At 40.7% G+C, this 22,054-nt stretch overlaps 1 protein-coding gene across 10 annotated transcripts in view; it reads left to right on the top strand.

The window, feature by feature from the left end:
* Positions 1–21,647, top strand: part of RAB30 (RAB30, member RAS oncogene family) — a 110,661-nt gene extending 89,014 nt beyond the window's left edge. For 8 of the 10 annotated variants that reach the window (XM_017875208.1, XM_017875212.1, XM_017875209.1 and 5 more), the window contains 4 exons: positions 2,453–2,553; positions 5,646–5,729; positions 12,064–12,247; positions 17,744–21,647. In XM_017875208.1, coding sequence (XP_017730697.1) covers positions 2,461–2,553; positions 5,646–5,729; positions 12,064–12,247; positions 17,744–17,994 — 612 coding nt within the window. In that variant the 5' untranslated portion in view covers positions 2,453–2,460 and the 3' untranslated portion in view covers positions 17,995–21,647. Of the gene's footprint in view, positions 1–1,756; positions 1,779–2,245; positions 2,554–5,645; positions 5,730–12,063; positions 12,248–17,743 lie in introns of those variants that run through there. The other 2 variants (XM_017875216.1, XM_017875217.1) reach the window with 2 other exon arrangements.
* The last annotated feature ends 407 nt before the right edge of the window (positions 21,648–22,054 follow it).

Genomic DNA, 22,054 nt, shown 5'->3' with positions numbered 1-22,054 from the left:
AAAGGAGCAGACTGGAGGAAGTCATGTTGAAGCTGAGATCTAGAGGAGGTTTGGGGTGGTGGGCAAAGGTGCAAGGTTCAATTGTGTTTTGTGTTCTAGGCAGACGGAACAATATATGTGAAGGTCTGAGGAGAAAGGCAGTCCCATCGTGTTTAAGCAACTGAGGAAATCCAGTGAGCCTAGAATGTGGATTGTGAGGAGAGTGGTAGGAGACAGAGCTGGCAGTGACAGCAGGAACCAGATCATGGAAAATTTGAGAATCATTTTAAGGAGTTTGGGTGACAAAGAGCCAGGTACTGTCCTTAGGGGCTCCCATGCGTTCTTTCAAGCATTCACAATTCTGTGGTATAGGTGTTATTAGCCCCATTTTGTTGATGGGGAAGCTGAGGTTTTGAAAAATTGTCATTTGCCCAAAGGCACAGGCTTAGAAGGTCAGTGCAGCCAGGTATGAACCTCGGTCTCTCTGGCTTCATTTTTTTATGATACTATATGCCTTTGGAACATGAAGTCTGGCTCTTAGCTTTATGATTTCAGGCCACCTTCTAAATTTCCTTTAACCGCAGTTCACTAACCTGTAAAATAGATAATGTGTTAGTAAATACAAACCTCGTATACTTGTAGAAACAAATGGAAATACACATAAAGGGCCAAGTATAATGCTACCACTGCTCATGGACCCAGATTCTTGTACAGAGAAATGTTTTTCCTTCACAGTCCCAGTGAACTGGGATGGAACCCCATGAGCTGCCACCTACATGTTGGCTTGGTTGTCAGTTATTTTTCCAAGGATTAACTGAAATCTACACAGGCATCATCTTTGCACACATGGAATTTACTCCCCTGGCTAGTTGACAGGTTCAGCTAATTGGGCTCTGCTCTCTGCCCTACAAGGCTACCGGCATTTGAGCTCCAGGTCTGCTGGTAGGAGTGACCCTGAGGCTTCCCTACTCTCCAGAGCACCTTTCCCCTCATGAGCTCCCTTATTGCCCATTTCCTGTCTCTCCAGAGTCTACTGCGTCTGTTCTGCCTACACCTTAGGAAGAGAGCTCCACTGTTGGCGCAAATTGTTATTTAGCTTTTTTTTCCCCATTATTTAACTTTTCTCATGTTGGTCTTGAGGGCAGACATTGTCTCTTCTCTGTATTTCCTGTAGTACTATAGTAGGCACCCAGTAGATTAAAATTCCTTTTACCAGGATAGCGCTTTATGTGTATCAAGGTTGGTTTTTTTTTTAGGCAGAGTGTTGCTCTGTCACCCAGGCTGGAGGGCGGTGGTGTGATCTCGGCTCACTGCAACCTCTGCCTCCTGGGTTCAAGCAATTCTTGTGCCTCAGCCTCCTGAGTAGCTGGGATTACAGGAGCACGCCACCACACCTGGGTAACTTTTGTATAAGGTTCTTTTGTAAGTTTTTAAAAATCTTAACGGCAGTCCACTGAAGTAGACAGAGCATTCTTTTAGTATGCCCTTTTAGTCACAGTCTTTCTAGCACAGTTGGAGAAACTAAGGTCTACACATAAGCAACATGCCCATTAACTAATTTTTTATTTCAATAGGATAGACATTTACAAAGTGTAACTCTGTCCCAGAGGCTAGGAAATAGAGCTGAAAGGCATAATCCCATCCCTTAAGGATGAGGCAGATATTTGAACAAAGAATTGTATACAGCAAGTGAAGTTTTAGGACAGAGGAGTGGTGAAAGTGTTTAGCTTTATCTGGGGAAGATCAGTGAAAGATTCACAGAGAAAGAGATGCTGGCATTGGACTTCAAGGACTTCAAGGTACAGAATGGGTGGAAGGGAGGGCATCCCAGGCAGAAGAAATGGCACATACCAAAGCCCAGAGGAGTGCACAGACAGGCACTTTGGGAGGCCCTGTAGCATCAGCATGTTGGCAGGAGACGTATAGGAGGTAGAGGGGAAAGATGGCTATGACTACCGTTGGTAGGACCCTAAGACTTCCAGAAGCAGGAGACTAAAAGGGCCCTTTATGGTTCCTTCCCCTTCATTCAGTCTCCCCGTCGCTAGCACTTCTTTCCAGTCATATACATTCCGTAAATGTCCTTTAAGCTCTGGATGGGCTTTCTATTGTCCTTGCTTTTTTGCACCCCAGCTTGCCTGCACATGGATTTGTCATCTCCTTTTCATGCTGAAAGAAAACAGATTTATTGCAGGAGGAAACTGTGACATGATAGCTTGGAGGAATAAAGGTTACCAGGTGAAAGGACATCTGCGTCATTTATTCTCTGTGGCATGAGGTAGCTGAGAAGGAATAAAGTCCGTCTGTGACCAAACACCTGTGTTTCTGTCTCGCTGGCAGGGTCACCAGAGGGGAGCTTTAAATTGCTCTTTAAATGAGTCAGACCTGTTCCCCCGGAGACGAGGCTGGTGCAGCTTGAGCTCTGTGGGCAAGTCTGACTGGGCCCTTCTCACTTTTGCCTGTGTTTGCCTTGCAGCTGTGTAAATGAGTATGGAAGATTATGATTTCCTGTTCAAAATTGTTTTAATTGGCAACGCTGGTGTGGGGAAGACGTGCCTCGTCCGAAGATTCACTCAGGTAAGGGAACTCGTAAGCCCAGGATTGGGTTTGTCGGTCTAGCCTAAGGGGTTGGGGGAATCTGTCGAGATGGATGACCAGTTTCAATGCCAGGGGCTTAGCTGTGGGTTCCTGATGCACCCTTTGAAAGCTGCATCTGCTTTGTAGCCTAAACAAGGGGTTTTTAAACCACCTCCTGGGAGCATGGCCCTGGGAGTCTCCACCAACCCTCCCACGCCTCTTCTTGCTTCCTTTAATGACAAAGGCAAGTGGTTTTGCTGTCAGTGTGCAGTATCAAAACTAAATTATTGGATAAAAGTAAGTTACTAGTTAATAATCCCCAGGTGGAAACAAATGAATCTGGACATCAAACTGAACCTAAATTTTTTAAAACTCTAATACAAATTAAACCAGTCAAATTCTGCCTATGCCCCCTTTAATCCTCCCAGGAAACTTGAGTGAATCATTTTCATTTAGGAGCAAATAGGCCAATTTTCTAAATCTCTTCAGTGGGAACGACATGAAAATAGTGAAGAATTATCTGAACTGAATTGAATGGTCCCTCTGGGTTGGATTCGATTCTTATCGTATGATCTAAGTACAAGTTCCCTTTGAGACTACCCTTTTGAGAATCACTGCTGGAGATTATATACTGCTTTCATATGGAAACGAGTGAGAACTCATTCCGAAGTTGACCTTTTTTGTGTGTTTTCCCCTGAAAAATATGAATGGCACCCTTCGTAGGACCATTACATACATATCTTGAATTTTCATAAAGTATTTGTTCAGCAAGTTGGCACCTGCCCCCCATCTAAGGCATAGGATAACCTGGCGCTGTGGAAAGAGCACTGGCTTGGGAGTTGAGACATGGGTCGTAGTCCTGGTTCTGCCCCTGGCTTGCTCTGTGAGCCTGGGTAAGTTACCTCCCTTTCCTGGGGCTGCCTATTGCACGTTAGGGGCTGGGTGAGCTCCAAGGCCCCTTCCAGCTCTGACAGTCTGTGGTTTTGTGGAGAATGAGAGAGGCATATTGAATAACAAACAGCTAGAGGGGCCAGAGTCACTTTGGCAATGTCAGGGTTTTTCCCATGATAAGTGAATAGAACCCATGCTTTTTAAGCCGTGGCCTGCTGAAACCAAAAGTAACAAGCTAATAGGCATCTGGGCTCAGTCAACCGCCATGGAGATATATGGGAAACTCCAACTGGTTTTACTTCTACCTAACATTAGTCATATTTTCTGCTTTTGACAAAAGGATAAGACTGCAGAGATGTAGCAAAGTTTTCAGTCCCTTTATCAAAAGTTTCCTTGACCTTGTCTTGGTATTGAAAGGTCACTTAGGACATTGTTCAACCCACCTCTCTCACTTTATAGATGAAAGGTCAGATCTAGAGGGGCTAAATGCCTTGCTTAGGATCTTATATTGTGAGATTAGATAGAGTGGCAAGGCTGGGATTAGAACCCGGGTTCCAGGTTCTAAGCCTGATAATTTCTACCTCCTATACATTCTAACTTCTGAGACCATTCTCTTTAAAAGCACAAACTCTGTCATTAGAGGTGAAAATGTCTCCATTTTCAACAGTAATTTTTTGCCAACAAGCACATTTTTCTTCTTTCTGTCTTTTGTGTCTACATTTTACCCCTCCCATCCCCTCAACTCCACCATAAACTCATATTTCAGAGGCAAGATTATGTTTGTTTTTATTATTTAGCAGACAGTTAAAATGAATCAGATCTAGCTGTTTTTTAGGCACAGGGGTTGGGGAACAAAATGGTGGGTGAAACATTGGGAAGAGTTTGTTTAACTTTTTGGCATTTATTGAGGTGCAAAACATCTGGAACTATAAAACTTGAAGCTTGGCAGCTTTTGTTTCTGAGCCAAACCAAAACAGAAGAAAATTGATTCAATATTTGAAAGTAAAGATATGAATGTTTATATTTACATCTTTTGCAGACATGCAGTAGAACATTTTCTTTTGGTTTGAAGTTCAATCTTTTAAGTTAAAACTTTAATTAAATAATTCTTAATTAAAGATATCTGCGTCATAGTTGCCAGAACTAATAAAGTCAATTTTACTTTAATTTCTGGAAATTCTGGAATATAAGTAAAGAGGGAAGAGAAACTGGGTGAAGAGTTCTTTCTTGACAGAATTTCTTGCTACCCCCAACTCCCTCCCTAAGCTTATAGGAAACATTATGTAATAGTAAATTGCATAAATTATACTTGTGCCTTTGTTAAAATCTCATCTTTCTGGTTAAGTTTCCAGTTTGAAGTAAAGCATTTTGTTTGTTTTAAAATGGCTTACATCAGCCTCAAACTCATTGAATTTGAGGCCCAGAGAGGGTGAGTGGTTTGTCTGAGGTTACACAGAGATCCTAAGGCTGCTGCCTCCTGGTTTAATGCTGTTTCTACCCTACTGTCCCCTTGATGACTTAATTTTCTTAGATTATCTTCCCAATGTCATTGGCTTTGATCCATGTAATTACGTATGCATGGTACATTGCACTGAGGAAAACAGTGATCACCCTGGGGCAAAGGAAAATTCAGAAGCTTCTGGAGATCCAAAAAGACAGATCCCAAAACTCTCTTATTCCTGCTTCTCATGCTGAGTTTTTATTTGTTTTTTCATATTGTTGCCCACTCCCATGGCTGTCCATGCTCAAGACTGATAACTAGTTTTAAGTACCCTTGATTTTACCTCTTAGAAAGAACCTATCCGGTTTGTCCTGACCTTTCCGATTCTGATATCATCCCTGTGGTTGCATGCCCTTCAATCTTATCTTCATGTCTGATTTTTCTGTTTCATTCTTAAAATCAGGTTCCCCTGCCCTTTCTCAGTTTTCTCCTTCACCTGTCTTATCTCCTTTTCTCTGTCCTCCTATCTCTTTCCTCTTGTTTCAGCATTTCTCTCTCACACTTTCTCCCTCTTTTCTCTTTCCCTTAAGACATGCATACAGAGTTGCACAGGGCTCCCTTGAGAGTAACCAGAGTTCTCTTTTCTACCAGTCAACTCAGCTGAAGGAAGGACCTGGTGATAGGGGTTGCTGGGGGAGAGGAGAATTTCATTTAATGGAAATATTTGCTTAGCTGTTCTTTTCTATTATTTCTTCTTCAGGGTCTTTTCCCCCCAGGTCAAGGAGCCACAATTGGAGTTGATTTTATGATTAAGACAGTGGAGATTAACGGTGAAAAAGTAAAGGTAAGGTGCTAAATATTCACTGAGGTTGTCATGTGCTATGTGAGAGGTTAGGGGAAGTAGTGCTTTCATAACATTTATTAAATCTCCTAATTGAAACCCACATTGAAACAATGCACTCAGCCATAACAGCTTATTTCCAGAGTTCTTCTAGTCTTTTTTATGGGGGAAGGAAGGAATTTTGGATGACGTGTTTACAAATTAGAAGACAGAATATGGCTAAGGCAAGTTTATCCTGTCTCCTGTCGTGTCACAAGTGACATAAAGACAAGGAAGAAATTTCTTTTTGAATCTCTTGAGATGGGCCAATAAGCAGGTGCTACCTCCTCTAAACAGCAGCCCCATGAAAAAGCCTCCTGATTTCTATATTTCATTATGAATCACTTATTTAAATTATCCTGTCTCCTATCATATCCTTGTCTCTAAAAAGGAAAGACACTAAATGAGGAGTACGGGAAAGGATACATGCTCTCTACCCCCTGCTTCCTTCCCCTCCAGCCTTTGTGGCTTCTGGATGGTTTAGTACCTGGAAGACGTATGGTGTGTCCAGGAACAGGACAAAGGAGAGAATGTTTATTGAGTACCTACAATCTGCCAGTGCCTCTGCTGGGTGCTTTTACATATGTTATATTTAGTTTAGTCCTCACTGTAAACCCATGGAGTAAGTGGTATTATCCTCATTTTACTGGCTTCAGAGAGGTTAAATAACTTACTTATCCATGGCTACACATAGATAAGTATAGGAAAGGGGACAGGCAGGATTTGAACCCATTTAACCAAACAATATACACCACTGCCTTTCTGGGGTCTCCCCTGCCATGAAAGAAGAGGGGAAGAAAGGCACACTAGGCCTGTCACCTGGAGCAAGGAAAGGAGGAAGGTGATGGAAAGAAATGTGAAGCGAGACTAAATCACCTGGAAGGAGGGTAAATATACTGATGTTTGGCACTGTGCTCTACCTGCCGTCAGAGTTACTGAAGTTCCACAATTGGCTCTTCAGAGCTGGGCCTTATGGAAAGAAGTGATAGCCAAGGCCGGGTACAGTGACTCCCACCTGTAATCCCAACATTTTGGGAGGCCAGGAATTGGAGACATAGCGAGACTCCATGTCTTCAAAAGATAAAAATTTGTCTGGTCATGGTGGCATGCACCTGTAGTCCCAGCTACTCGGGAGGCTGAGGTGAGAGCATTGTTTGAGCCTGGGAAGTTGAGTCTGCAGTGAGCCATGATTGTGCCATTGCACTCCAGCCTAGGTGACAGAACGAGACCGTGTGTGTGTGTGTGTGTGTGTGTGTGTGTGTGTGTGTGTGTGTGCGCGCGCATGTGTATGAGGGAGAGACAGACAGACAGACAGATGGAGTCGGGGGGGTGTGGGGGAGGGATGGAAAGAGGGAAGGAAAGGAAGGAGAGCCCAGCCATCGGCAGCGCAATGAAAACTGGCATTTTAGAGTTTTACCTTGATTCCCAACCTAAGCATCCTATGTTTGGGTCCATTTATTTGCATCCTTCTCCCATATGTACATGCTCTCTTTCCTTTGAGTGCCTTGGGAAAAGCAGAGAAGCTCCATAATGCTCTTTAGCATTTTCTAGATACTTGCCATCACAGAGAAGTGTTTAGGAGGAGGTCCTTGAGTAGAGGCCAGAAGCTCTCTCAGTGTCTCTTCCAGCCCTGACTACTAAAATAGCTCGTACTGCAGAGACATCCACACCAAATACAGCAGTGAATGGGGAGCTGGAGCACTGGAAGAGAAAAGCAGGGTATGAAATCCACATAAATGCTAACTAAAAAGTGAACAAAAATAGTGTAGGGGATGGGGAGAAGGAGTTAGGCTATGGGGACAGGAAAGAGAGACAGGAGTGTGCTCAGGAGGCATTGATGGGAAAAGCCTTTTGTAGCTTTCTGTTGTCCTAGCGGAGGGGAGGTAGTTACCCAAGGAGTTGGGTAAAGATAACTACTGTTTCATGCATTTTACTTCCAGATATTTGAGTTTTCCATTCATTCATATATATATATATGAGTTCATTTATTTGATCAGAAATGTTAGTGCCTACTACCTTCCAGGCACTGGCTTAAGTAAGGGTGAATAAGGAATGGTCCGTGGTGTTAAAGAACAGGCTTATTTTTCTTTCCTAAATTCCCGGGCATAAATATTCCATTTATTCTTTCTGCAAACCTTATTTTAAAGTGCTTATTACAGTCTGCAAAAAATTGATATTTTTATAACATCTGACTCCACCATAAGGCCACAGGCTCCCCAAGAGCAAGGTTTGTGTCTTACTCATATTTGTATTCACAGCACACTTTCTGTCCCCAGTACGTTTTCAGGCTTCTAGAACTTTATAAAAAGTGACAGTTGGCTCATCTCCCACATCCAATCCAAATCAACTTGCCTGTGATTCTTTCACGCCCAATATATAAAATAAAGATACAGAGTGACCTTCTTCAATCACATTAATTTAAGGGCCTCATTAACATGTGGGCATATGAGGAATAACTTCTTTAATCCTTCCTTAGAAGAGGGCAGAACTGCACAGTTGTTGTCTTACTGTCATCCTTTTTTTTGTTTTTTGTTTTTGTTTTTGAGGCAGGCTCTTGCTCTGTTGCCCAGGCTGGAGTGCAGTGGTGCAATCACAGCTCACTGCAGCCTCGACCTCCTAGGCTCAAGTGATCCTCTCACCTCAGCCTCCCAAGTAGCTGGGACTGCAGGTGTGTGCCACCATGCCCAGCTATTCATTTTTATTTTTATTTTTTGTAGAGATGGGGTCTCACTATGTTGCCATATTGATCACTCCTGGGCTCAAGTAATCCTTCTGCTTCAGCCTCCCAAAGTGCTGGGTTTACAGGCGTGAGATACCACATCCAGCCTGTCATCCTTCTTCTTTAACATTTACTGAATATCTTTTCTCAGTGATGTTTAAGTGTCTTTTTGCTAGTAGTTTGCAGGCTTTCCCAGAGCCTCATAAAGTCAGTGGATAAGAGAATCCACCAGTGATTTGTATGGCATCATCCACTTGGTGAGTGGCAGGACCACTCTCCTGACACCCTCGTCAGTGTCCTCTACAAGTATCATTCTTTCCAGGATGGCTCCCAGGATTGAAGGCAGGGAATCCAAGGTATTAGAAAGATTCTTGTAGCTATTAAGGCCAAGTAAGCACCAAATCAGTAAAAACAAAATTAATGAAGAGGCCCTTCTCTTAAAATGGTCTGCATTATGAAGGTGACCTCTGGTAGAAAATATAATTAAAACATATATAGACCACTGAACTGTATGCTTAAAAGTGGTTAAAATGATGAATTGTATGTGTGTTTTAGCAGAATAAAAAATTAGAAAAAACACAGAACTTTCTCATGTAATTTTTAGTCTATTATAAATTAATGAGTAATAAGCAAAATTCTAAGCTCAATTTAAACCATTTTAGCCTTAGGAGATTAATCATAATAGAAATAGAAGATTTGCTGTATCTCCTTCCAATCAGGTATATGTTGATAGATAGGCGAGTCATGAAAGTATTTCTATGTATTTGTTTCTTCAACCATCTGTCCATCCATTCATTCCTCCATCCTGTGTTGTAGTAAATGTTTTGTGCCAAGCACTGTGGTGGTAAAGCATCACTATCCCTTAGTAACTTACTGTCATCTAGCTCCATCTGTGACATCTTCTTTAATACCCTACTAATCTGTTAAGTAGAATTGACCAATTCCTCCCTTGTGATTCCACAATCCTTTGTTCATTCAGTTAGCCATCATTCAAATGTTTCTACCACATACTATGTACTGTGTTAGGAAGGTACTGGGGCTGTAAGGTCAAATAGAAGACAGCCTTTGCTCTTAAAGAACTCAGTAGTAGAGTAGTAAACCAATGATTGCAGTACATTATTGTGACGGTGAGGCAATGGAGGTTAAGTAGTGGTGCAAAGAAGAGAGTAGACAAACAATGTAGCCACATGCTACAGGTGAGAGTGGTTAGAAAGCCTGTGGCTGCAGTATTGAAAACGTATTGACAGGCATGAGACTAGCAGCAGGAGACTCTCTCTTCCTTTTTAATAGAACATCTTGTATTCTACTATAGTTAATTAACTGTGTGTGTCCTTCCTATAGACTGCGAGCTGTTTGAAATCAGGGATGATTTTATTCATCTTTATATCCTCCCTGTGTTTTACTCATCTTTATATACTCCATGTGCCTAGCACAGTGCCTTGCATATGTTAATGTCCTATAGATGCTGAAAGGCACAAATGAATTGCAGAGAATGGTGAAACCAAGTTGAGTGACAAAGGCAGTAGAATATGAATATTCTCAATAATCAACTCTCAGCTAGAAACAGGCAGCCCCCTATGAGAAGGTAACATATCTTGGCATGCTCACACAATCACTGTTCTAGAAAATATTTCAGTGGCTTTAACCCTCGAAGCTGTTCTCAGGATGTGAGAACACACTGATTTCTAATGCTGAACAGTACCTAAATCGCAGTCACAAGTGTTTTAAAGCTGCACTGAGTGCAGCTTTAAAACAATAACCCATATTCTAAGACACATCCTGGCAGAGAGGAACCGTGTCCCTAGGTTTGAGGCAGAGAAGAGAAATAGCCTTTGTCCCAGCAAAAACCATAACATCTGTACAGTGGCCTTTAGCATACACAGGCTTTCATGTGTATGATCGAAGAGCAGCTGCAACTGCAGATCAAAGGAGAGCCTTTGTGTGGTGCTGATTCATGGCAGGGACTACGGGTCACTCAGCAGTCTCTTTAGCTAAGCTGGTATGAGCAGAGAGTGACACCAGTGGATTTATCCTCTTTAGATACAGATGCACATTTTAGTTAGTCTTTGGTGGCAACTGCAGCATGGGAGCATGAAATGAATCCTCAACTGGAAATAGAAGGCCTGGATGCCGAGTCCTAGCTTCGTGGGTAACCAGTTAGTTAGGGGACAGTTTCCATTCATATGGGGAGGTATACACTTGCCTACCTCACTGGGTTGTTGTAAAGATTAAATGAGACCATCAGTAAATATTTGAGCACCTCCTGTTTGCCAAGTGCTCTATTTGCTCTAAATGGACCCTGACGTCTCCCTCATGAAGATTTCAGTTTAGTGGGAAAGATGGCTATTAAACAAATTATTAAAAATAAGTGATTCAGGCATGTCAGGTGCCATGAGGGAGAATGGCAGGATGTATCGCAAGAGAGACTGTGTGGGGTGGAGGAGGGGTTTAGTGGGAACCTAACCTAATCTGAAGGTTCCGGAAAGCCTTCCTGAGGAAGCGGTCTTATTTACTGGACACGAATACACCTGTGACCTGCAAAATTGGTGCAATTAGAAGGAAAGATCAGTATTTTCATTGATGTTCTTATTTCTCAAGGCCATGTGATTTGTACTCTGGAGAATAGTTCGTTTTCAGTAGTTGTCTACTCTGTGCAGGGAAATTCAGGGAAATTGAGAAGTATTGTCTTCTTTGTTATTAGAATTATTAGTTATTAGGACTTAGAACTGGTTGATAACTGCAGAAAAAGTGAACCTTCAGCAGATTGTGTGTTATTAACCACTTTTTGTAAAGAAATACTCAAAGCCCAATGAGATTAAGTGACTTGACCAAGGTCATAGAGCTTAAGAGACCTGAAGGGAAATTATATTGTTGTCTGCCATGGCATGGTTCTTGTTTTCTTTAACAAATATAATACCTTAATACATTCATTTGAATTTTGAACTGGAAAAGTGGTGAGGCTGGCCGTCCCTCCAGTTGCTGATTAAATGCCAGCAGTCACAGGATAACAGCTTGCCGTGTATCATGCCTTTTGTAATATGGCATTGTGATTAAGAAAGTGGGCTCTGGGACCACAATGCCTGGTTGAATTGGTTCTGGGACATACTGGCTATGAGATGCTGAGCAAGTTAATTAATCTCACTGTGCCTCAGATTCTTCATGCAAGAAATGGGTATTGTAATAGTATCCACCTCATAGGGTTATTGTGAGGAATAAGTGAGTTGCCACAAGTAAAATGCTTAGAATAGAGCTTGGCACGTAATAAATGCTTGACGAATTTTCTTTATGTATTTTTTAAGAATGAAAAGGAAACTCTTAACAAAGAAAAAAAAACACAGAAAACAAAATAAGCCCCTCTTCCTAACCAGAAACACACCCAACAATTTTTTTGTTTTTAATTTTCAGTGCTTTTTTTTTCTTTAGGGCAGAAAGTAACCATTAAATTATTTGTGTTCCCATTAAACACATTAAACCATTAAAGGTGTTCACATTTCCAAACTAAAGCAAGGCAAAGCTTTTTTTTCTTTTTTTCTCCAACCTGATCCTTCTCCACCTGATTCTTCTGTTATGCCTTTACAGCTACAGATCTGGGACACAGCAGGTCAAGAGAGATTTCGGTCCATTACCCAGAGTTATTACCGAAGCGCCAATGCCTTGATCCTCACCTATGACATTACCTGTGAGGAATCCTTCCGTTGCCTTCCTGAGTGGCTGCGGGAGATAGAACAATATGCCAGCAACAAAGTCATCACTGTGTTAGTGGGTAAGTAAGGGCTAACCAGGAGGGAAATTGATTTGTGGGCATTAGAGGATTTATAATCACATAAAGCTCATACATTGCTACCTTCCAAGAATATAGTCTGTAGCTAATAATTCATGCAGTCAACCTTTAGTTCTTCTGCAATTGAAGAGAAAATGAAATAGGTGCTATCCCATGGTGACGGTTTAGAAAAATAAAGTAGAAAACATTTTCTATCAATGCAGGCTCTAGGGAAGAAGTTAGATGGCCATGAAAGTTATGTGAGCTGCTAAAAATTTTAAAAGTCTAATTACAAGATGAAAGAAATGGCTGTTCTAGAAGAAAAATGTATCTTTTAAGTTGATTAGGAATTCATTATTGAAGCAATTGTTTATTGCCTTAAAAATGGATTTTGGTGAAGTTTTTTCTCTTCCTAACATTTAGCCTGATTTGAGAAACTCTGTGTTTCAGAAAGAATCTGCTAAGGGCAATGCTATAGTTTGTTTCATTTTGTAGGAGAATAAAACCTCTATTTAGTGTCGGGGAAAGCATAAAACAACCCTTGATTTTCTATCATGACTGATACATGCATTGAAATGGACCAAGTCATTAAAAACTTCTCTGTCTGTAGTGGAAAAGTGTCAGTAACCATTTGATCATTAACATATTTTCTTCCTAGAAAGGAACGTTCCTATATAGTCTAGCAATACCTGAATTTGGGAAATTTGAGTAGAGAGCCTTAGAAGCATTGTTAAGTTACAAATTATGGTGAATAATAAGCTCAGTAAACACTTTAGAATAGTGTTATAATTGGTATATGTGTGCCAGGTATGATACGAGGAACTTTATGTATCATGATCCCTGATTTACAGATCAGGAAACCACGACTCAAAGAGGTGAAGCTCTTTTCCCAAGGTCACACAGCATGTAAGATCAACTCCAAGTCCTGTAGTTGTCCAGCTGTAATATGTTATGTTGTAACAAATTGCTAGACTCTTCCTTCAAGCTGCTGGGTGAAGCATCTGTGTTTCTATGAGCTAGTGCTCCCTGTGAAACCCTTTTGGACAATGTTGAACCTTTGCCATAAAGCATTTGAGAGGTCTACATGTGTACCTTCTGTTTTACAGAAACCTTCAGGAACTTGAGTCAAAGCATTACTACCTGGGATTTTATCTAAGGAAGTTAAACAAAAATTTGAGGGGAGATAATTAGTACAATATGAAAGAAGAATTGGCTTAAAAAACAATTTTACTATGGAAAATTTCAAACATAAGCAAAAGTAGAGAAACAGTATAGCGAATCCCCTTCTACACATCTCCCAGCTTTCACAGTTACTAACTCATGACCAATCTTATTTTCTCTTCCCTAGCAATGCGTCCACCTTCTCCCTCAGATTATTTTGAAGCAAATCTCAGCTGTTGTATTAATTCATGTTTCAATATCTGTGTATATCTCTAATAGATTTTTTAAAAGAAAACCTAACCTTAGTGGCATTTTTACACCTAAAATATGTTAACAATTCTTTAGTAGCCTTAAAAACTTAGACAGAGTTCAAATTTCCCTGATCAACTCATGAATTATTTTTTTTGTTTGTTCAAATTAAGATCCAAATAAGATCCAGAAGCCGGGCACTGTGGCTCACACCTGTTTTGGGAAGCTGAGGCAGGAGGATTGCTTGAGCCCAGCAGTTCTGACCAGCCTGGGCAATATAGCCAGATTGGCCAGGCATGATGGCATGTACCTGTGGTCCCAACTACTCAGGAAGCTGAAGCAGGAGGATCACCTGAGCCCAGAAGCTGAAGGCTGCAGTGAGCTATGATCACACCACTGCATTCAGCCTGGGTGACAGAACCAGACTCTGTCTCAAAAAAAAAAAAAGAACGCCATCTAAGGTCCATACATTGTGATTGACAGCTACATCTTTTCATTCTTTTTTCTGAAGTTTCCACTCCCATTTTTTTTTTTTTCTCTATTAGAATTTATTGCTAATGCATTTGTTTGTCCTATAGGCTTTACAAGTCTAAATTTTGTTTTATAGCCCCTGAGGTATCATTTGATATCACCTCCATCACCTGTATTTCTTGCAGATTTGTAGGTAAGTCTAGAGGCCTGATGACAGTCAGGGTTTTTTTGGTTTTCTTTTTAGACAAAACACTACATATATATCATACTCTGAGGGGTAGTTCTCATAGGACAGGCAAGAAGAATGCTTGATTCTTTTTTATTCACCACTTTTCAAGGTAATGAGCTGGTTCTCCAATATCTTCTAAAAGTAACTATTGACATCTGTTTATATTTTTAATATTATTATAAATTTATAGATTTAAATAGATTTGATGGGCTGGGCACGATGGCTCACGCCTGTAATCCCGGCACTTTGAGAGGCCGAGGCAGGTGGATCACTTGAGGTCAAGAGTTTGAAACCAGCCTGGGCAACACGGTGAAACCCCATCTCTACTAAAATATACAAAATATTAGCCAAGCATGGTGGCGTGTGCCTGTAATCCCAGCAGGAGACTGAGGCAGGAGAATCTCTTGAACCTGGGAGGCAGAGGTTACAGTGAGCCGAGATTGCACCACTGCACTCCAGCCTGGGTGACAGAGTGAGACTCTGTCTCAAAAACTAACTAACTAAATAAATTTGATGTATTTCAGTCCCTTGCAATTATTATTACTGATGCTCCCATTATTCCAACTTTACCAGTGGGAGCTTCTTCAAATGGGCTCCTGAGTCCTTTTGATATGACCCCAGGAATGTTGGATAATTTTTTTGCTTTCTGGCACAACAAGTGTTCCAGTCACATCTTGTGCATTTCCTGCCCCAGACCTGGAATTAGCCATTTGTTCAAGAAGTGCTTTATTTTCAATAGGGAGTCGTATTTAGAGGCCACAACCTAGGTGTTAGGAGCCCTCCTGTTTGGCCATTGTTTTTAGGCCTTTCAGTGGACAGAGCTTGTGTATATGTGTGCATGTGTGTGGTGGATTCTGTAGCATCCTCAGGAGGGTTTTCCTATTAGGTTCTGCTAGCGTTCCGACTCACAAGACTACCGTAGACCACGCATGGCATCGTGTTCACTTAGAAGGACACAGGACAGGAAACACAGCTTAACAGCAGATCAGCATCCAGCATCCCTCTTCAGTGGAAGTAATCCTAGTAGCAGTCCACGTAACTTTCCAGGACCTCCTACCCAGTCCCCACACCCCAGACAATTCTGGTGTGAGGGAGCAAGGTTCATGTCAAACAAATGGAGGATCTGCCTTGGCCTAGCAGCCTCAATACCCCATAGGAGCCTAAATCTATCATAACAACTCCACAATCATAACTTTCAGGGTCTCTTCAAGTGAAGTCACCACATTCAGGGAAGCTCAAGGCTATGGCTTCCATTAGGTATTTATAACTCATAGATAGAATTCCCAGACCAGAAGTAATTTATCAATGAGGGGTCATTTTTACCATAAGTGCTGTTGCCAGATAATATAATTGATACACCTTTGTCAGGTTTCCTGGAGAATTTGAGGTAGGTAGAAAACTTTTTAAAGATAAAATACATCATGCATTATTCATACTGATACTTCTATTTATAATTCAGGACTGCAGAAATTTTACTTAACCTCATTAATCTTATGTTTGTATTTCATTTTTCCTATGCCAAAAGTCCCAGTTCCCAAAGATACCAGCATAACTACTAATTTGCTTTATCCCATAATACACAGATAGCAACCTCAGAATAATAATACCAACAGCACCACCACCAAGAATGATTACTGAAACAGTTCAAGATTGTTTCTTCAATTATTTTTGTCCTTAGGCTATATACCACTGGGGTTGCATGGGATCACTGTATTTTAAACACCTTGAAATAGTTACTCTGTTGGCCCAGCTCAGTGGCTCAATCATCTATAATCCCAGCACTCCAGAGGCCGAGGCAGGTGGATCGCTTAAGCTCACAAGTTCAAGACCAGCCTGGACGTGGCGAAACCCTGTCTCTGAAAAAAAAAAAAAAAAAAAAAAAAAAAAAAAAAAAAAATTGGCCGGCCGCTGTGGCTTCAAGCCTGTAATCCCACACTTTGGGAAGGCCGAGACGGGGCGGATCACGAGGTCAGGAGAATCAAGACCATCCTGGCTAACATGGTGAAACCCCGTCTCTACTAAAAATATAAAAAAAAAATTAGCCGGGCGAGGTGGCGGGTGCCTGTAGTCCCAGCTACTGGGGAGGCTGAGGCAGGAGAATGGCGTGAACCCGGAGGTGAGCTTGCAGTGACTGAGATCGCGGCCACTGCCACTCCAGCACGGGCCGACAGAGCAAGACTCCTGTCTTAGAAAAAAAAAAAAAATTAGCTGTCATGGTATGCACGCCTGTAGTCCCCAGGCTCTGGGGAGGCTGAGGTGAAGAGAGGAATGTGCTGGAGGAGCCCAGGGGACGGAGGTTGCAGCAAGTCAAGATCGCGCCACTGCACTCCAGCCTGGGCAGTAGAGCCAGACTTTGTCTCAGTTAAAAGAAAAAAAGGGTTATACTCTGTGTGGTTATTCCACACATGATGAACATGTTCATTTGCTTAATTTTGCTTTCAGTTTTTAGGGATTGTTTTTTAAATTTAATTTTGAAATTAATTGTATAATTATATAAAGCATTTTTAAGTTCCTAAAGTAAAATCTACAAAACAAAGTATATTCAGAGAGATCAGGTTTCTATTCCTTTCACCTCAACCCTGTTCTTTCCATAGGTACCCATTTTCTTTTAAATTAAGATTTTGGTTTATTCTATTAAAAAATAAAGAACTAAAATACGTGTGTAATATATGTATTCATATCCTTCCCTTTTTCTTGGATAGACAATTGCATATTGTATATACTTTTTTTTTCTGCTTTGCTTTTTTTTTTCTTAACAGCATATCCCAATGTTTCCATTACATGGCAGCATATAGAAATACTCCTAATTGATTTTTACAGCAGCAAATACTCCATTGTGTGGATGTACCATAGTTTATTCAGTCAGTGCCCTACTGATGGACATCTGGGTTGTCTCTAGTTCTTGCCATTATGAATGGCACTCTTTTTTTTGTTTTTTTTTTTGAGATGGAGTCTCACTCTGTCACCACAGCTGGAGTGCAGTGGTGTGATCTCGACTCACTGAAACCTCCACCTCTGGGGTTCAAGTGATTCTTCTGCCTCAGCCTCCCAAGTAGCTGGGACTACAGGCACGTGTCACCACACCCGGCTAATTTTTGTATTTTTAGTAGAGACAGGGTTTCACCATATTGGCCAGGCTGGTCTCGAACTCCTGACCTTGTGATCCGCCCACCTTGGCCTCCCAAAGTGCTGGGATTACAGGTATGAGCCACTGTACCCAGCTGGCACTCATATTTTAAAGTAAACATTTCAGTAATCACAGTCACATTTGTTTTGCTTTACTCGCCCATCTGTCTGGTTTGACTTCAGATCTGGAGTTGAATTTTGATGCTTCTCAGCCTGCAAAAAGTCAAATGCTGATTCTTTATTTGATTTTACTACTGTTATAGGCAACAAGATTGACCTGGCTGAAAGGAGAGAGGTTTCCCAGCAGCGAGCTGAAGAATTCTCAGAAGCTCAGGACATGTATTATCTGGAGACCTCAGCCAAGGAATCTGATAATGTGGAGAAACTCTTCCTTGACTTAGCATGCCGACTCATCAGTGAAGCCAGACAGAACACACTTGTGAACAATGTATCCTCACCCTTACCTGGAGAAGGGAAAAGCATCAGCTATTTGACTTGTTGTAATTTCAACTAAAGGCTGAGGCACGGAGAAGCAAAAGGAATCAGCAACTGCCCTGATGGGCCATGAGATGCTGGGGAGATCTGGCGATGACTGTGGCTCCCGCTCTCGGACCTTCTGACTCCTGTGGGCTCCTGAGCTTACAAAGCATGGCAGGCCAAGGGCCTCAACCACAGGCCAGCATTAGCAGAACATATAATGGTTTCACCCTTTTGCAGTCTGGAGTTGGAGCAAGGAGAAAATTGCACTAGGCACTCCATGATCTGCAGAGCATGTTGCTTTTGTTTTTTTAAAAAGCAAGTAAAAGCGCATTCCTGAACAGAGTCCAGGGGGAAATGTACTGTAGGGATCCCTCCTGCACATCAGTGGGTGCATGTGGGAGCTGTTCTTTAGGGCTTCAGTGGTAATCATCTTGGGGCCCTGGTTTTCTTGTCTACCAGATAAACCAAAACTGGGAAGGCCAAGTACAGTCTCTGTGGTGCGTATTGACGACCCCAGGGAGATTTTGAAAAGTGTTATTTCTCTTGTCCGCAGGCACTTTCAAGAACTTTGGGATGTAAAAATGAAATGAAACCTTTACCCATGACCAACAGTAACAATCATTGTTTTAATAATGTATACAAACTTCATGACTCCTTTTGGTGCTAATGATTCCACTATTTCACAGACCAAACGTTTTAGTACGTTGATGTCCTTAAATGTGTTATAAAGAAATTAAAAAAATGGGGGAAGTCCATGAATCAGCACTCTTTCTCAAAGTCTCATCACTACCTTTTTAAAGGTGGATTTTGGGAAAAGAGAATAGTTTTCCTTTTATGTTCTCCTCTGAATCTCTACCACTTTCTTCTCTTGTGTCTCCGGCCCTTTATGTAAATGAAAAAGTTTGCAAAATGAAAAAAATAAATGAATAAATGGTTGATGATATTCTAATATAAAAACTTAGCTCTAAGACATTTTGAGTAGTATGAGGAAACAGACCAGATATGACCAAAATACTGTGGATGAATGGACTGTAGTGCAGGGCTCCAAGCAGAGCACAGTCCTCGATAGTAGGTCACGTCTCTTACTTCCTGGTACTCTCCATCTTGGACAGACCAACGCTTAGGATTTTGTATATTTTTTAGTATGATAAGTGAGAATAGCAACAGATGAAAAGTCTCACAACCTGTTTTTGTATCTTCTGTGATAACCTTAGAAAAATTCTGCTTGTGGAAGCAGATTGAACTGTCATTTATCCCCTCCTTCTTGTAATAATGTTACCTTCAGACGCTTAACCATAAGTTCTTTCTTTTTTCTTTCTCCTTTCCTCTCTGTTTTTCTGGTTTCTTCTTTTCTTCTTTCCTCCCTCCCTCCTTCCCTCCCATCCTTATATGCATGTGTTACTGCAAATCTCCAATTCAAATGGAGGTGTAGATGCCTTTACTTAGCCAATTTAAAAACAGGACTCAAAATGGGAGATGTGCTGCTGAATATGTGTTTCTGTTTCTTCAGTGCCATACTTTGATAGCTTCCAATTTGTTCACTGATATAAATGCAAATTGGGAAAATAATTAAACCTGTATGCTGTTGATGCTGTCAGATGTTTCTGTAGCTTGCTGCTTAGCATAACTGAGGGAGGAGTAATGGAATAAGGATATGATGTTTAATTCCACTGTTGCTGTAGATGGTGACAATCTCAGTCCTGATATGTTGATGTTTGAAAGCTATTTAATTGTAAAGAATTGAGTCATGTAAAGACACAATGTGGATAAAGCATTTCTGGCATTTCTCTAGCAGATTCCAGATTGACCAGTCTCTTGCACATGAGATTATGCATATTTTTTAAGGGACTGATACTTTTGATTGGCCTCACTGTGTTTTTCCTGATCCCATGGGAAAGAGAAAGGGATCCCAGAAGTTTGACTTGTTTTTCTTTTAGAATCTGTCTCTGCAGGAAAGAAAAGTCATTTTAATAAAAACCAAAATAAATCCCCGCCACTAAGCCAGCAACTAAAGGTATTCAGAAAACAAGTTAATCAAGGAGGGCAGAAGAACATTTTTTAAACTGTAAGGAAATGTTCCTACGTTTAGATTTATTACCTGTCATTTAGGGCAAAAATCCAGTGTCCCCAGCACATGATGACCCAACTTTGTCTCACAGTAGCAAGTGTGTTGAAAATAAAGTTGCTTTGTGAACTTAGAGGAAATGGCTGTGTTAGATTGGACTGATTTAGTTGCAAAATAACACCTTTTAGGGTCACACTTGTATTATTCCCTAGGGTTTAGCCTTCTCTATATACCCTTGGCTAGACTCAGAAGGGGATTAAAAAGCTCTGATGTTGGCCTCTTTCTTCCTTGTTGCTCCTCCCAGCCTTTCCATAACTTACCCATCCACAGCCCACCAGCAGGAACACATGAGAATGTGGGACTTTGTTTCTTTTTTTCTTAGTTGTGTGAATTCCAGATTAGGCCTTACGGATGCTTGTCTACTAATATATCTCAAGTTTGAAAACAATCCCTGACAATTTTGTAGGTGCAATAAATATTAGTCAAATAAACATTTAAGTGCCAAGAAGGAGGGGTGGGGGGAGGAGCTTTTTTTGATTAAACAGAAATTCCTTCAGGTAGAACTTGAGAAAGGACACTAATTACAGTCATCTTAACCAAGGCCAGAACCTAAATTTATTGGTTTGCCTAACAGTCTTATTGTCATGGCACTGTTTGCTAAGATGAGCCTTCTTTACATAAAAATGAACTCTCATCTAGTGGTGGATGAAAAAAGAGAAACTGCTTTATCATAGTTTAATTTGGCTTGAACTACCAGGGTTCATGTATTCCTCCATTTTTGGTGTGATCTTTTTCTTCTTTCAGTAAAGTTATTAAATATATGGCAAAACATTTTTGTTTCCAATGAAAATGCATGATACTCATGTCATGGAGTCAGGCTTGGGAAAGTCTATGAAATAATAGTTTGCTGATAATGATATTTTATTATGGCTTTGTGTAGACTACATCCTCAAAGGATTTTGTGCTTCTTTGCCCATAGAAGGCTTTTTCTCCCTTTGTATGCATTTATTAAATCTGTTGAATTATATTAATATTTTTTGAATTTACAGGGCCAATGATCTTTTTGGTGGATTACTTAGATTAGGCCATGGGCTCTTCCTGACCTTTCTTTTCTCGGTCTTTTAATCATTTCACGTTTTTATCTCTCCCTGAGTAAAGTGGCAAGAAAACTAAAAATGAAAGTTAAATGGGTTGATTTGACAATGTTTCAAGTTCTGATTTAGAGTTAATAAGGAAGGTAGAAATGATTGACCAAAATAAGATATTTGGATCAGGATTATCTAAGCCGTTTAGATTTGGCCAGAGATGCGAGATTTAACAAAGGACTGGGTTCTTATCTTCTTTCATTCATGAATATATGCTTTGGGAGGACACTGGTGATTCCCACAGAATTAGGCCAATGATTTGCCACATTACCCTTTAAGCTAGCCCATAATTCTACCAGATCCCACACCAAGTTTCAGTTCATGACTCATACCGAATAAATAGCAGTTGTAAATGATTTTGAATTGGTCTTCCTACTAAAGTGAAACATCTTCTTTTAAATCAAGCCACATGAATGAACTAGCACAATCAGAAAAAATGTTTCTTTCTTTTTTTTTTTTTTTTTTTTTTTTTTTTTTTTTGGCATATCAAACCAATGGCCTTCTCCACTAAGCGAGCAACTAAAGGTATTCAGAAAACAAGTTAATCGAGGTGGGCCGAACTTTTTGAACTGTGAGGAAATGTTCCTAAGTTTAGATTTATTACCTGTCATTTAGGGCAAAAATCTAATGTCTTTTTTATTTCTTAATCCTGTAGAACTCTGTATTTCACAGTAACGAGTACTTAGGGGTCATTGCTCTGTTAGCCTCTGGGAGAGATCTTCTAGGGTTTGCCATTACTTTTTTTCTATAATTTTTTTTGTTGTTGTTGTTTTAACTGCAACTGGTTACTTTTCTCAACTGTGGTCCTGACATGTTTATACTATGATACTTTTGAGACTTCACTAAAGAATTAAAAGCTGTGAAACAACATTTGCTTCTCATCC

This window comes from Rhinopithecus bieti, unplaced genomic scaffold, assembly GCF_001698545.2.
Source record: "Rhinopithecus bieti isolate Rb0 unplaced genomic scaffold, ASM169854v2 scaffold_9667, whole genome shotgun sequence".
Classification (NCBI taxonomy): domain Eukaryota; kingdom Metazoa; phylum Chordata; class Mammalia; order Primates; family Cercopithecidae; genus Rhinopithecus; species Rhinopithecus bieti.
Note: the sequence above shows the minus strand (reverse complement) of the source record. Positions and strands in the feature narration are given on the sequence as shown.